The sequence below is a fragment of the Chiloscyllium plagiosum genome, unplaced genomic scaffold (assembly GCF_037043375.1).
Source record: "Chiloscyllium plagiosum isolate Xiang-an unplaced genomic scaffold, Cpla_swu_hap1 HiC_scaffold_3, whole genome shotgun sequence".
Lineage (NCBI taxonomy): Eukaryota > Metazoa > Chordata > Chondrichthyes > Orectolobiformes > Hemiscylliidae > Chiloscyllium > Chiloscyllium plagiosum.
In genome coordinates, this window is record NW_028270141.1 from 140,768,258 (window position 1) to 140,780,903 (window position 12,646).

Sequence of the window (12,646 nt, forward strand, 5' to 3'; positions counted from 1 at the left end):
GCAGGTGTGTGTTGGGTGTGTGTGTGGGTGTATATGTGGTTTGTGCAGGTGTGTGTTGGGTGTGTGTGTAGGTGTATATGTGGTTTGTGCAGGTGTGTGTTGGGTGTATACGTGGTTTGTGCAGGTGTGTGTTGGGTGTGTGTGGGTGTATATGTGGTTTGTGCAGGTGTGTGTGTTGGTGTATATGTGGTTTGTGCAGGTGTGTGTGTGGGTGTATATGTGGTTTGTCTGTGTGTATGTCCCCTTTCTTGGCTATTTTGAGGACCCCCTGAGATCTTCCACTCAGCAGCACATTGGTTGCTTCCGGCGCTCAGGCCCAATTAAAAACTGGAAGCATCAGTCCTTAACCTCAACAAGCTGCTAGACAATAGGAGCTGAGCAACTGCTGAGTGAGCGCAATGATTGGCTCTGCCTTCATAAGCAGGTGGACGGGGCTGATGGTTAATCATGTAGCTCCTGGTTGGGGCTCTAGGTTAAAGTGGGGTTGATTAGAGATGTGTTTCTTCAGTGGGCGGGGTAGGGATGGTGCTGCAGGAGAGGTTGTTGTTGCCAGGGAATCCCTCCACGATCCAGAGGGAGAACCCAGAGGGTGTCCGGGATTGTCCAGTCTCCCCTTCCTGCAGCGGGTACACCTGCCTCTGGTACAATGCCAGTCGTGGTGGGTGGAGGCTTTTCTCTGGGCCTTTAGGTCCCGCACATTTATCTTGAGGGCTCTCCTCCATTTTCCTCTTTGCTGGCAGGTACTATGGCAAGGGAAGAGGGCAGGGCAATCCATATCACCTTTTCATTATGTGACCTGAAGGCACACACAAGCACACAACACACACACACTCATACACACACAACTCGCACACACAACACACACATACAACACACACTCTCTCTCTCACACACACACACACACACACTCTCACACACAACTCACACACACAACACATACACACATGCACAACACACACACACAACACACACACACATGCACAACACACACACTCTCACACACACACAACTCACACGCACAACACACACACGCACAACACACACACGCACACATACAACACACACACATACAACACACACACACAACACACGCGCAACACACACCACACAACACACACACATATACATACACACACAACACACACAACACACACATAACACACACACAACACACAACACAAACCACACACACAACACACACACAACACACACAACACACACACAAAACACACAACACACACACACACATATACACAACACACACACAACACACACATACACACCACACACACACAACACACACGCACACACAACACACACACACAACACACACACACAACACACACACACCACACACAACACACAAACACACACACAACACGCAACACACACACGACACACACAACACACACACACAACACACACAATACACACACAACACACACACAACACACCACACACACACAACACACACACACAACACACAAACACACACACAACACGCAACACACACACAACACGCAACACACACACAACACACACACACCACCACACACAGAAACACACACACACACATACACACACATACAACACACACACACAACACACACACACACAACACACACACACACAACACACACTATCCAACCGGATTATATTTCAGAGACAGACTGAAGTATACAAAGCTGGAGTTTTGGCAGCAGGAAGGCTGTCAGTGAACATGCCCCGGTAATCCGGCAAAGGTACCCCACACGGTCGATATGTGAAGAAGGAAGAGTGGGTTTCAAGCTCAGTCGAGCAAAGAGACCAATTCAATCTGTGCGAAGATTTGTAGCTCGGGTGCTCGTTGTTGTGGTTCTGTTCGCCGAGCTGGGAATTTGTGTTGCAGACGTTTCGTCCCCTGTCTAGGTGACACCCTCAGTGCTTGGGAGCCTCCTGTGAAGTGCTTCTGTGGTGTTTCCTCCGGCATTTATAGTGGTTTGACTCTGCCGCTTACAGTTGTCAGTTCCAGCTGTCCGCTGCAGTGGCCGGTATATTGGGTCCAGGTCGATGTGCTTATTGATTGAATCTGTGGATGAGTGCCATGCCTTTAGGAATTCCCTGGCTGTTCTCTGTATTTAATTCAATCATCTGTCAGTGACGCTGACACACGGATGGATGAAAATAACTGCTCATTAGTTCAAATACTTTCCTTGGCCTTTTGCACTGTGGCTTGAAACAATCTCAACAGATTTTGAAACAAAGACTAACGCGCCACTGAATAAGATAAATGGAATATTCAGCTGGTGAGAACAAGATACTCAGAGACATGAGTCTCCTCCAATCCTCAGACGCAATACTTTCTCTCTAAAGGTCATGTATGTGTCCATTAACACCACCACAGAGTGCTTTCTGGTCCAGCCAACTTACTCAATTTTGGCCCCAGCATTCATTCCATTAAGATCATCATTCCAGGACTAAAATAGGAATTCACGCTGTAAACTTTAATGTGGCATTTTATTTCATGTGAAAGGCACCATCTTTTTATTTAAATAAAAACAAAGTGTTGGATAAATTGAACAGATTTGGCAGCATCTGTGGAAAGTTCTGAAGGAGATTTATCACGGATTTGAAACGTTAACTGTGTTTCTCTCTCCATAGATGTTGCCAGACCTGCTGAGTTCCTCTTTACATTTCAGATTTCCACCATCTGCAGTATTTTGTTCATTTCTATTGTTTTGAAGTTTAGTTGACGTTTTTTGTGTGTTCATTCATGGGGGTGTAGGTGTCACTGACTGGGCCTGCAGGGGAGGCAATGGCCTGGTGATGTTAACACTAGGCTCTTAATCTAGCAACCCTGGTAATGTTCTGGGGAACCTGGGTTCAAGTCCTGCCATGGTAGAGGATGGAATTTGAATTCAGTTTTTAAAAAAAGGTCTGGAATTAAGAGTCTAAGTGATGACCATGAATCCATTGTCAATTGGTTCACTAATGTTCTTTAGGGAAATGAATCCTACTTACATGTGACTCCAGACCCACAGCAATGTGGTTGACCAATAACTGCTGTCTGAGTAATTGGTCTACCTGGAGATACCCTCATCCTGTCAATGAATGAAAAGAAAATCCCTACTTGTCCTTGAGAAGGTGGTGGTGATGAGCTGCTGTGGTCCATGTGTGAATGACGTTGTGCTCTGGTTAGTAAATAATTCCATTATTGTTGTTCCAGATGACACTGAGATGGATGCAGTCAAACCAGATTTTTTTTAAAAGCAGAAAGTGCTGGAAGAGGCCAGTAGGTCAGACACTATCTGTGGAGAGAGAGAGAATCAGAATTAGCGTTTCGAGTCTGGTATGAGGGTTTTTAATCGGAACTGAAGATAAATCATATTCAACTTGACCTGTCAATTCTGCTTTTCTTTTTTCACAGATGTTGCAGACCTGATCCAACATATTTTTGTTAATCTTAGATCTCCAGCAACCACAGCTTTTGACTTAATACTAGGACGGACTGTAATGTTAACTTTAACTTTAGTTTTTTATTTTTTTACTTATACTAAGAACAACAGTAATGCTTCACTTTCAGCTTTGTTTCTCTATGTTACGACTCACACCTACATTTTGTACCGAAGTAGCTTTGTATCTAAGGTGGCGCTGTGTGTGACGACACTGTGCACTTTTCACTGTTCTCCTGTACACATGGCAATAAAGCTTAAATTAAATCAAATCAATTTTGCACCCATCTTAGTACACACAAGATCTTTATCATCCATCATGTCTTGGACTGATGTCATGTCTTTGTGTGTGGGAAATCATGTCTCACAAACTTGAGCTTTTTGAAGAAGTAACAAAGAGGATTGATGAGGGCAGAGTGGTGGATATGATCTATATAGACTTCAGTAAGGTGTTCGATAAGGTTCCCCATGGGAGACGGATTAGCAAGGTTAGATCTCACGGAATACAGGGAGAACTAGCCATTTGGATACAGAACTGGCTCAAAGGTAGAAGACAGAGGGTGGTGGTGGAGGGCTGTTTTTCAGACTGGAGGCCTGTGACCAATGGAGTGCCACAAGGATCGGTGCTGGGTCCTCTACTTTTTGTCATTTACATAAATGATTTGGATGCGAGCATAAGAGGTACAGTTAGTAAGTTTGCAGATGACACCAAAATTGGAGGTGTAGTGGACATTGAAGAGGGTTACCTCAGATTACAACAGGATCTGGACCAGATGGGCCATGGGCTGAGAAGTGGCAGATGGAGTTTAATACAGATAAATGCGAGGTGTGGTGGACAGCAAATAAGTTTACCTTGGATTACAATGGGATCTTGATCAGATGAGCCAATGAGTTGAGAGGTGGCAGATGGAGTTTAATTTTGGGAAAGCAAATCTTAGGACTTATACACGTAATGGTAAGGTCCTAGGGAGTGTTGCTGAAGAAAGAGACCTTGGAGTGCAGGTTCATAGCTCCTTGAAAGTGGAGTCGCAGGTAGATAGGATGGTGAAGAAGGTGTTTGGTATGATTTCCTTCATTGGTCAGAGTATTGAGTACAGGAGTTGGGAGGTCATGTTGTGGCTGTACAGGACATTGGTTAGGCCATTGCTGGAATATTGCATGCAATTCTGGTCACCTTCCTATCAGAAAGATGTTGTGAAACTTGAAAGGGTTCAGAAAAGATTTAACAAGGATGTTGCCAAGGTTGGAGGATTTTCGCGATAAGGAGAGGCTGAACAGGCTGGGGCTGTTTTCCCTGGAGCGTCGGAGGCTGAGGAGTGACCTTATAGAGGTTTATAAAATCAAGAGGGGCATGGATAGGATGAATGGACAATAGTCTTTTCCCTGGGGTGGAGGAGTACAGAACTGGAGGGCATAGGTTTAGGCTTAGAGGGGAAAGATATAAAAGATACCTACGGGGCAACGTTTTCACACAGAGGGTGGTATGTGTATGGAATGAGCTGCCAGAGGAAGTGGTGGAGGCTGGTACAATTGCAACATTTGAAAGGCATCTGGATAGGTTTATGAATAGGAAGGGTTTGGAGGGATATGAGCCAGGTGCTGGCAGGTGGGACTAGATTGGGTTGGGATATCTGGTCGGCATGGACGGGTTGGACCGAGGGATCTGTTTCCATGCTGTACATCTCTATGACTTTATGTTCTTGTGCAACAGTGAGATGACATTAGTTAAAATCTGGATGAAAGCAAAACAAACAGTTGCTCCTCCAAAGGAGGGAAATTGCGAAACAGTTTGTCTCACTGTTCAACATACTTCAAAAAAGCTGCCAGTGTGGGTGAGATCCCAGAACGTTGGGGAATTATCCCATTACATTATCCTTGGAAATGATTCCACTGCCCATTATGCATGCAAAGAAATTCACCACCTTTACATTCCCCATTACCTGGGAGAAGATTACATTATTTTGGGAAAGACCCCCATCACCTTTACCTTACCCATGGGAAGTTCCCATCACCTTGACGTTGTCTTCGGAATCCGACACAAGCAAGCCAGCAATATGGAGCACCACTGGGCACATTCCACCCAACTTGAGGAGGCATCTGGTTTTTCTGTTTGTGTGTAAGTGGGCTTTTGCTGAGTGTCATTCTGAGTGGTCTTGGCCATTTCAAATTCGAAGCCATGTTCTTTTGAATTAGCGCCTTGAGCCTAGTTGAGAACTGTAACAAGATAGTGCCAGTTGGCTGAAATATTCTTGAATCGGATTCTGAATTAGTGGGCCCAAGTACTCTTTGTTTTTGTTCGTCTTTCTCACTTTTGGATCCTAATTTGGATTCGAGGGAACCAATTCCATTAGGAACGCATGTTAAGGTGAGTTTAAACAGACAATGATTAAAACTGTGTACAATGGAAAGGATCTGAGCTGGAGCCAGGGAAATGTCAGACGGTGAAAAGTCATGCAAAGCCTTTCCAAAACAGAGCTTGAGAAAGTTCTTTAGCTGCAGAATGGTTAGCGTTACACCTCACTCTGGGGCAGCACTCTGGAAATCAAGTCCCACTATTCCTGGAATGGCCACAAACATTACAGATTTTGTAAAGTGCACATAATGGCCCTTGTCTTCAGGGTGTTGCGGAGACTTGTCTTTTGGCTTGTCGGGTCTTTCTGCCCCTGGGTCTTGCTTTGTCAAATACTTTCACTGACTTGCAGGAGTCAAAAAGAGCTGGCTCATACTCACAAAGTCTCCGATGCACTGGCTAAGAAGTGACAGCTTACAGCGACTGATGGGGGATAAATAAATCGGCCTTCTTCAGGCCTGAGGTGGTTTTTACTACGGAGAGAAAGGACAGCATCTTCTTTCACGGAGATCCCATGGTGTCTGCCACAAACATTCACACCATAGCTGCTGGCAGGAAGAATGGCTTTGTGGTCAAACACCAAACACCAAACAATCAACTACTTGTTGCCAGCTGAAGGTGCATTTGTATATAACCCCTTGGCTCCAGCTTGTCTCGCTTCAGTACTTTGGCCCTGACTGCTCATGGTATATATAAATGACATGGATGAGGAAACCACATACAATGTTTCCAAGTCTGCTGGTGACACAAAGTTAGGTGGGACTGTGCATTGTGAGGGGGATACACATAGGTGTCAGGATGATCTAATCCAGCTGACTGAGTGGGTGACCACATTACAGGTGCAGTATAATGTGGATAAGCATACTGTTGTGCATTCTAGAGCAAAAAGTAGAAAGACAGGGTATTACTTCTGTGGTGGTACATCAGGGAATGGGGTATATAAAGGGGTCTGGTTGTCCTTGTATACCTGTCTACATTGAAAGTAGACAGGTAGGTGCAGGAAGCAATTAGCAAGGTGAAATGTATGTGGCCTTCGTTACAAGGGGAAGGTGAATTCAGAAGTAGTGACATCTCGCTGCATTTGTACAGGGCCGTGATAAGATCCTGCACCTTGTGTGTGCAGTTGTGGTCTCCCCACCTAAGAGAGGAGATATTTGTCATCGAGGGAGAGTACAGCAGAGATTCACTGGGCTGATAGGGAATGGCAGGACTGCCCAAGAGAAGAGGTTGGTTTGACCAAGCCTGGTATTCACTAGAGTTTAGAAGAATGCGTGAGGATCTGTTTCAAATGTATGGAGTTCTAACTGGGCTGGACAGACTAGATTGAGGGAAGATGTTTCCCTTGTTTGGGGAGTCTCGATCCAGGGACCACAGTGTCAGGCTATGAGGTAGACCATTTAGGACTGAGATAAAGAAACATTTATTCACTCAAAAGGGTGGTGATTCTGTGGAATTCACTACCATTGAAAGTAGTGGAGGTCAGGTTATATCACTGTATTCAAGGGACATATAAATCTTTTGCCATTTAAGGCATTAAGGGGTATGGGGACAAAGCAAGAATATGGCATTAAGGATCAGCCATGATCATATTGAATGGTGGAGCACGCTCAAGGGGCTGAAATGGTCTATTCCTGCTTGTAGATTGTATGTTTCTGTGTCTGTAACTAAATGCTCCCCAACTCTCCATGTTTGAACAAACACCAGTGTAAGCAACACTTCAGATGAACATCAGGAAACTGCTTTTAAAAAGGCCAGTAATCCTTTTCACAACCTTTGGTTTTCAAAACAATCCTTTCCCTGTCTCAGTCCACAATCAATTACCTTGAGGACGTTTGGCAGAAGCCTGCCTGAGGGCCAGTTAGTCCAAATGTTCTGTCTGAACTGGGAGGATTATGGTATTGTCAAAACACAAATATCCAGATGGCCAAGTTCAAAATACTGAGCTTAGCCACTAAACCTTCATGAGCTCTTATTTAGAGCACTCATTGCAATACAGCGCACGTCCTACAAGCTCCATTCATAGGCTGCTGCTGCTCTCGTCCATGTCAATGATTCCCCACCAGTTGAATATGATTATCGCCTAATTCAGTTACAATTAACAGGTTCCCTTCACTCACTTCAAACTAATAAAAGAGCAGGTTTCCTTAAAGGGATTCAATAATTGGGTAAAATGAAGATCTACTGATTTTCCGGAAATAGGTATCATCTTCTTTGTTAAGTTTCATTTGTGCTATTGTCATGGAAGGTCAACTCAACTGACAGGTATCTCAGTAGAGATTACTTCAGTATTTATAAAGTGGCTTTTTCCAAACTTTTCACATGAAACTACTACTCAAGTGGCTTCACGTGGACGGGTTGGACCGAAGGGTCTGTTTCCGTGCTGTACATCTCTACGACTGTATGACTCCATGCTGCCATCGCCAAACCTAAAGCAACTGGTGCACTTGTATTCCTTAACCATGCATTAATTATCATGATTGAATCACTGCATCATAGAGGTCTACAGCACAGAAAGGCCCTTCAGCCCATCGAGTCTGCACCGTTCCAAAACAACAACCAAGTTATCCCAATCCCATTTTCCAGGACTTGGCCCATTACCTTCCATGCCTTGGCATCACAAGTATCTCTAAATACTTCTTAGAAGTTATGAGAGTTTCTGCCTCGACCACCCTTACAGGCAGTGGATGTCCTGTCTATGCCCCTCATGATTTGATGCAGCTCAATCACATCCCCGCTCAATCTCCTCTGCTGCAAGGGAATCCAGGTAGCACATCGGTAGATTGGCTAATGCAGTTAAATGAGTCGAAGAGTGTGGTGCTGGAAAAGCATAGCCAGTCAGGCAGCATCTGAGGAGCAGGAGAATCAACATTTCGAGCATAAGTCCTTATTCCTGATGAAGGGCTTTTGCCTGAAACGTCGATTCTCCTGCTCCTCGGATGCTGCCTGACTTGCTGTGCTTTTCCAGCAACACATGCTTTGACTGATTTCCAGCATCTGCAGTCCTCACTTTCTCCTAATGCAGTTAAACGGTAAATCTAATGTAAGTTGGTTAATCTCACAATTAAACAAGTCTGCAAGTAATACATTAATCACAGCTCTAAAAGTTCCTTGTGAGCACTGCAGTGTGCTCAGCATTGTGATCACCACCGCAGCTAGCGTCTTCATGTGTCAGTTTGAAGACACTATCTCCCTTTGATCTGGCCAGTTTGTTGCCTCTTGACACTGGGATCACATCCAGAGCAAGTATTAACCATTCCTTGGGCAGTTCAGGAGCTAACTTGTGAATTAGTACCATTCCAATTTCATCTGCTTACATAACCGAATCTACCTGATGTGCTTTCATCGCCATTCTGTCTGTCTGTAACTTTGGACCCAACATCCAGGTACCTAGAATATTTCAAAGTCTGGTAAGCATAGAGCCCCGTATTCCTTGTGCCACGGTGCTATGCAACCCTTGCACTGTGAAAGCTGAAGGAAATAACAGCTCCCTCAGAAACATCTTCAGCCAGTGGGTTTCGGATTGGAGCAAGGTCTCTTCCAGGAACCAAGCATCAGTGGTCAGTGCACTTGAGCACAGTCCAAACAGCACCAATCCAGGGCTCCTGAAAATTAACTTTGTCAACCTTACTTGCAACTTGTTATACCCTTCTGCAGAATGATCACTCATTTTCCACAAGTTATTTTGACCTGGTCTCACAGGTTTTAACAGGTCATCCTTACTGCTGATTTCATCCTGTTTGAGAGTCCAAAGCTTCATAACTGTTCAATTAAGTGGCATCCATCTCAGAAGCCCCTTCTTTTTTACCTTGTTCAGGAAGCCTTTTTCCTCAGATGGTGATGGCTAGCACGAGGGGACATAGCTTTAAATTAAGGAGTGATAGATATAGGGCAGATGTCAGAGATAGTTTCTTTACTCAGAGAGTAGTAAGGGGGTGGAACACATTGCCTGCGACAATAGCAGGAGTAGACTCGTCAAGTTTAAGGGCATTTAAATAGTCATTGGATAAACATATGGATGAAAATGGAATTGTTCAGGATAGATGAGCTTCAGATTAGTTGACTCCTGATGGAGGGCTCCTGCCCGAAACGTCGATTTTCCTGCTCCTCGGATGCTGCCTGACCTGCTGTGCTTTTCCAGCACCACTCTAAACTTTACTCCAATCTCCAGCATCTGCAGTCCTCACTTTCACCTTCAGATTAGTTCCACAGGTTAGCACAACATTGAGGGCCGAAGGGTCAGTATTGCGCTGTAATGTTCTATGTTCTAAGCCATGTTTACAATCCTATGCCTCGTGTTTCTCATTGGTGCACCCCGTCCATATCAATCTCTTTCTTACACTTGTTGTATGCTATAAGCTGCAGGAAGGTAAATATACCCCAGCAATCTAAACTTGCTTTCTGCCGATTAGCATTACGAGTTTTAGATCCAAGAGAAAAAAGTCACAGTTTCCAAACTGCCTCCTTCAGGGAAATGTCATCAGCTCCCACATCAAAGAGAGGATGGCCCAGCACTACAATCTGACTTTCATTCACTGCAGTGGTAATATGTGTAAGCACAGGGACCACCCACTACCTGAATGTCCTGTCGATATAGAACTGGTATGATTTTCTGTAGTTAACTCATTATCAGAAGTCATGCTCATGACATGCTACAAATACAATGTCTAACTGTTTGCTTCTCTGTCTCTCTCCAGCCAATCTTTTGACAATATACACCATCCACTATAGGAAATGTGGCATGTCCAAGGTTGCAAGACTCTATCTGATTTCCCTGGCTATTGTAGACTCGATGAGCTTGTTCTGCGGAGGAATAGTGGACCTGAGCTTGAGTTGGTTGGACCCTAACCCTTTCTGGAACCGCTCTCCGTGGTGTGGGCTAGTCACAGTCCTGGAGTATGGCTCCGTATTCAGCTCTATTTGGATTGTTATTGTCTTTACCTTGGAACGTTACTTGGTGCTAAAGAGCACCCAAGCCAGGCGGCAATGCTCCCAGACTAAAGTGATCATTCGGATCATCCTGAGTGTCATCCTAGTCTCACATCTGATTGCACTCCCTACCTATTGGATCAACAGTTCGGTGTTGCAGAATGTCACCTTGCACAACCAGACCCTTCTGCAGCCCATCTGCACGTACAGTGATCGTTTCTTTTCCACTGTGGTGGTTTGGTTCCACACCTTCACCACGGGTGGCATCCCTTACATCCTCCTTATCTTCTTCAACTGCCTGATAGGCCAGCAGCTGTACAGGGCCAGCAGGATGTTCACCCGGGAGCAGCTCAGGTCGATAAACGGCGTGACCACTCGCAAACTGATGAAAAAGTCCATCCTGATCCTCTTCACCGTCTCCTTCGCCTTTGTGCTCCTGTCGCTCCCTCGTTTTGTCACCTACTGCATCCTGAGGACAGCCTACAACACGCCAAAGCACAACAGAAATGACTATAGCCAGCTCATCAACCTGTTTGCAGATATCGGTATTATGTTGCAGTGGTTAAATTCTGCCATCAACTTCCTCCTCTACTGTGCCGTCAGTAAACGATTTTGCACAGAGTTTTTCCTTGTCCTGACCTGCCAGTGTAAGAAACCAAGGAGCCCTGCTTCACAGACACACTTGAAAGTTTATAGTCTTCATGGGGCCTGGACTGGAGCTTCATCAACAATATTTGCCCAACGTCATTAGCCCACTATTGGCTCAGTACACTGCAATGTGTTCTTATCATAAAAGAGCCTCTCAGAAAAGGAAACAGTGATCATAATATAGTTGAATGCCGCATGTATTTTGAACCTGATCTACTTTCATCCCAAGCAAAGCTGTTTCAATAACTTTCATAAATCAGCATGGGAAAAGAGGCTTGTTGGGTCAAAAGACTAAAATGTACTGCGCTGAATACACTGTAGGAAACTGTTCAAAACACTGTTCAAAATGTTCAATGCAAACACATGCCATTTATGAGCACAGACTCAACATGAGTCATCCATCGCTGACTTGCCAAGGAAGTAATATTAGGTGATAGGAAAATGATATTAGATTAAAATAAGGTACTTATAACATACAAAGAATAGTAGTAAACTTGGAGGTTGGGGGTTAAGAAAGGGCAACCCATAAAATGAGAGGCAGAAAATGAGTTAACTAGCTGAGAACACAAAAACTGATTGTAAGAGCTTTCTATATAAAAGGAGCAGAGTAGCTAAAGTAAGCGTTAGTCCATTGGAGATGAGACAGGATTTCTGGAATGAAAAGGTTGACCTATGCTGCGAGATTGAATAGATGAGGCCCATATTCTCTGGACTTTTTAAAAATGTATTCACAGGATGTAGGCATCGCTGGCCAGTCTCTAACTGACCTTGAGAAGGCAGTGGTGAGTTGCCTTCTTGAACCGCTGCAGTCCATGATGCGTAGGTAGACCCACAACGCCGTTAGAGAGGGAGGTGCAGGACCGACCCAATGCCACAAGATCTCAGTGCTGAATTGTAACTGTAGTGCAGCTTCCCCAGTAGTAACAAAAATCAATTGTAGATTAGGCTGCAAGACTGTAAGGCTGTACAACTATAATAGCTTTTGTGTCTGTCTGTTTAAATGAATGTACTTAATTGCAATAAATGCTTCCTTCTTATTCAGTGAATAAGCACACAACACCCAGCATACATTTTATTAAGATCTAAAGAGCTGCAAATTATTTTAAAAATCTGTAACAGCCATAAATGATGCTGGATTCAGGGTGAGAAAGGTGAGCCAGCGATTCAGGTATGATTGGATCAAGAAATATTTATCTGAGACAGTAGCTCAGCAATTCCATTGGACAGAGGGCGGTTCCATTTTTCAAAAGAAATGGTTGGAATCATTCCTGAAGAAGGGCTCATGCCCGAA

The 12,646-nt window shown here is 44.4% G+C and overlaps 1 protein-coding gene across 3 annotated transcripts in view; it reads left to right on the forward strand.

The window, feature by feature from the left end:
- The window catches only part of LOC148151360 (putative G protein-coupled receptor 139), a 127,844-nt gene extending 115,438 nt beyond the window's left edge, over window positions 1-12,406 (forward strand). For all 3 annotated transcript variants that reach the window (XM_087983893.1, XM_087983904.1, XM_087983900.1), the window contains one exon: window positions 10,476-12,406. In XM_087983893.1, coding sequence (XP_087840019.1) covers window positions 10,476-11,458 — 983 coding nt within the window. In that variant the 3' untranslated portion in view covers window positions 11,459-12,406. The remainder of the gene's footprint in view (window positions 1-10,475) is intronic.
- The last annotated feature ends 240 nt before the right edge of the window (window positions 12,407-12,646 follow it).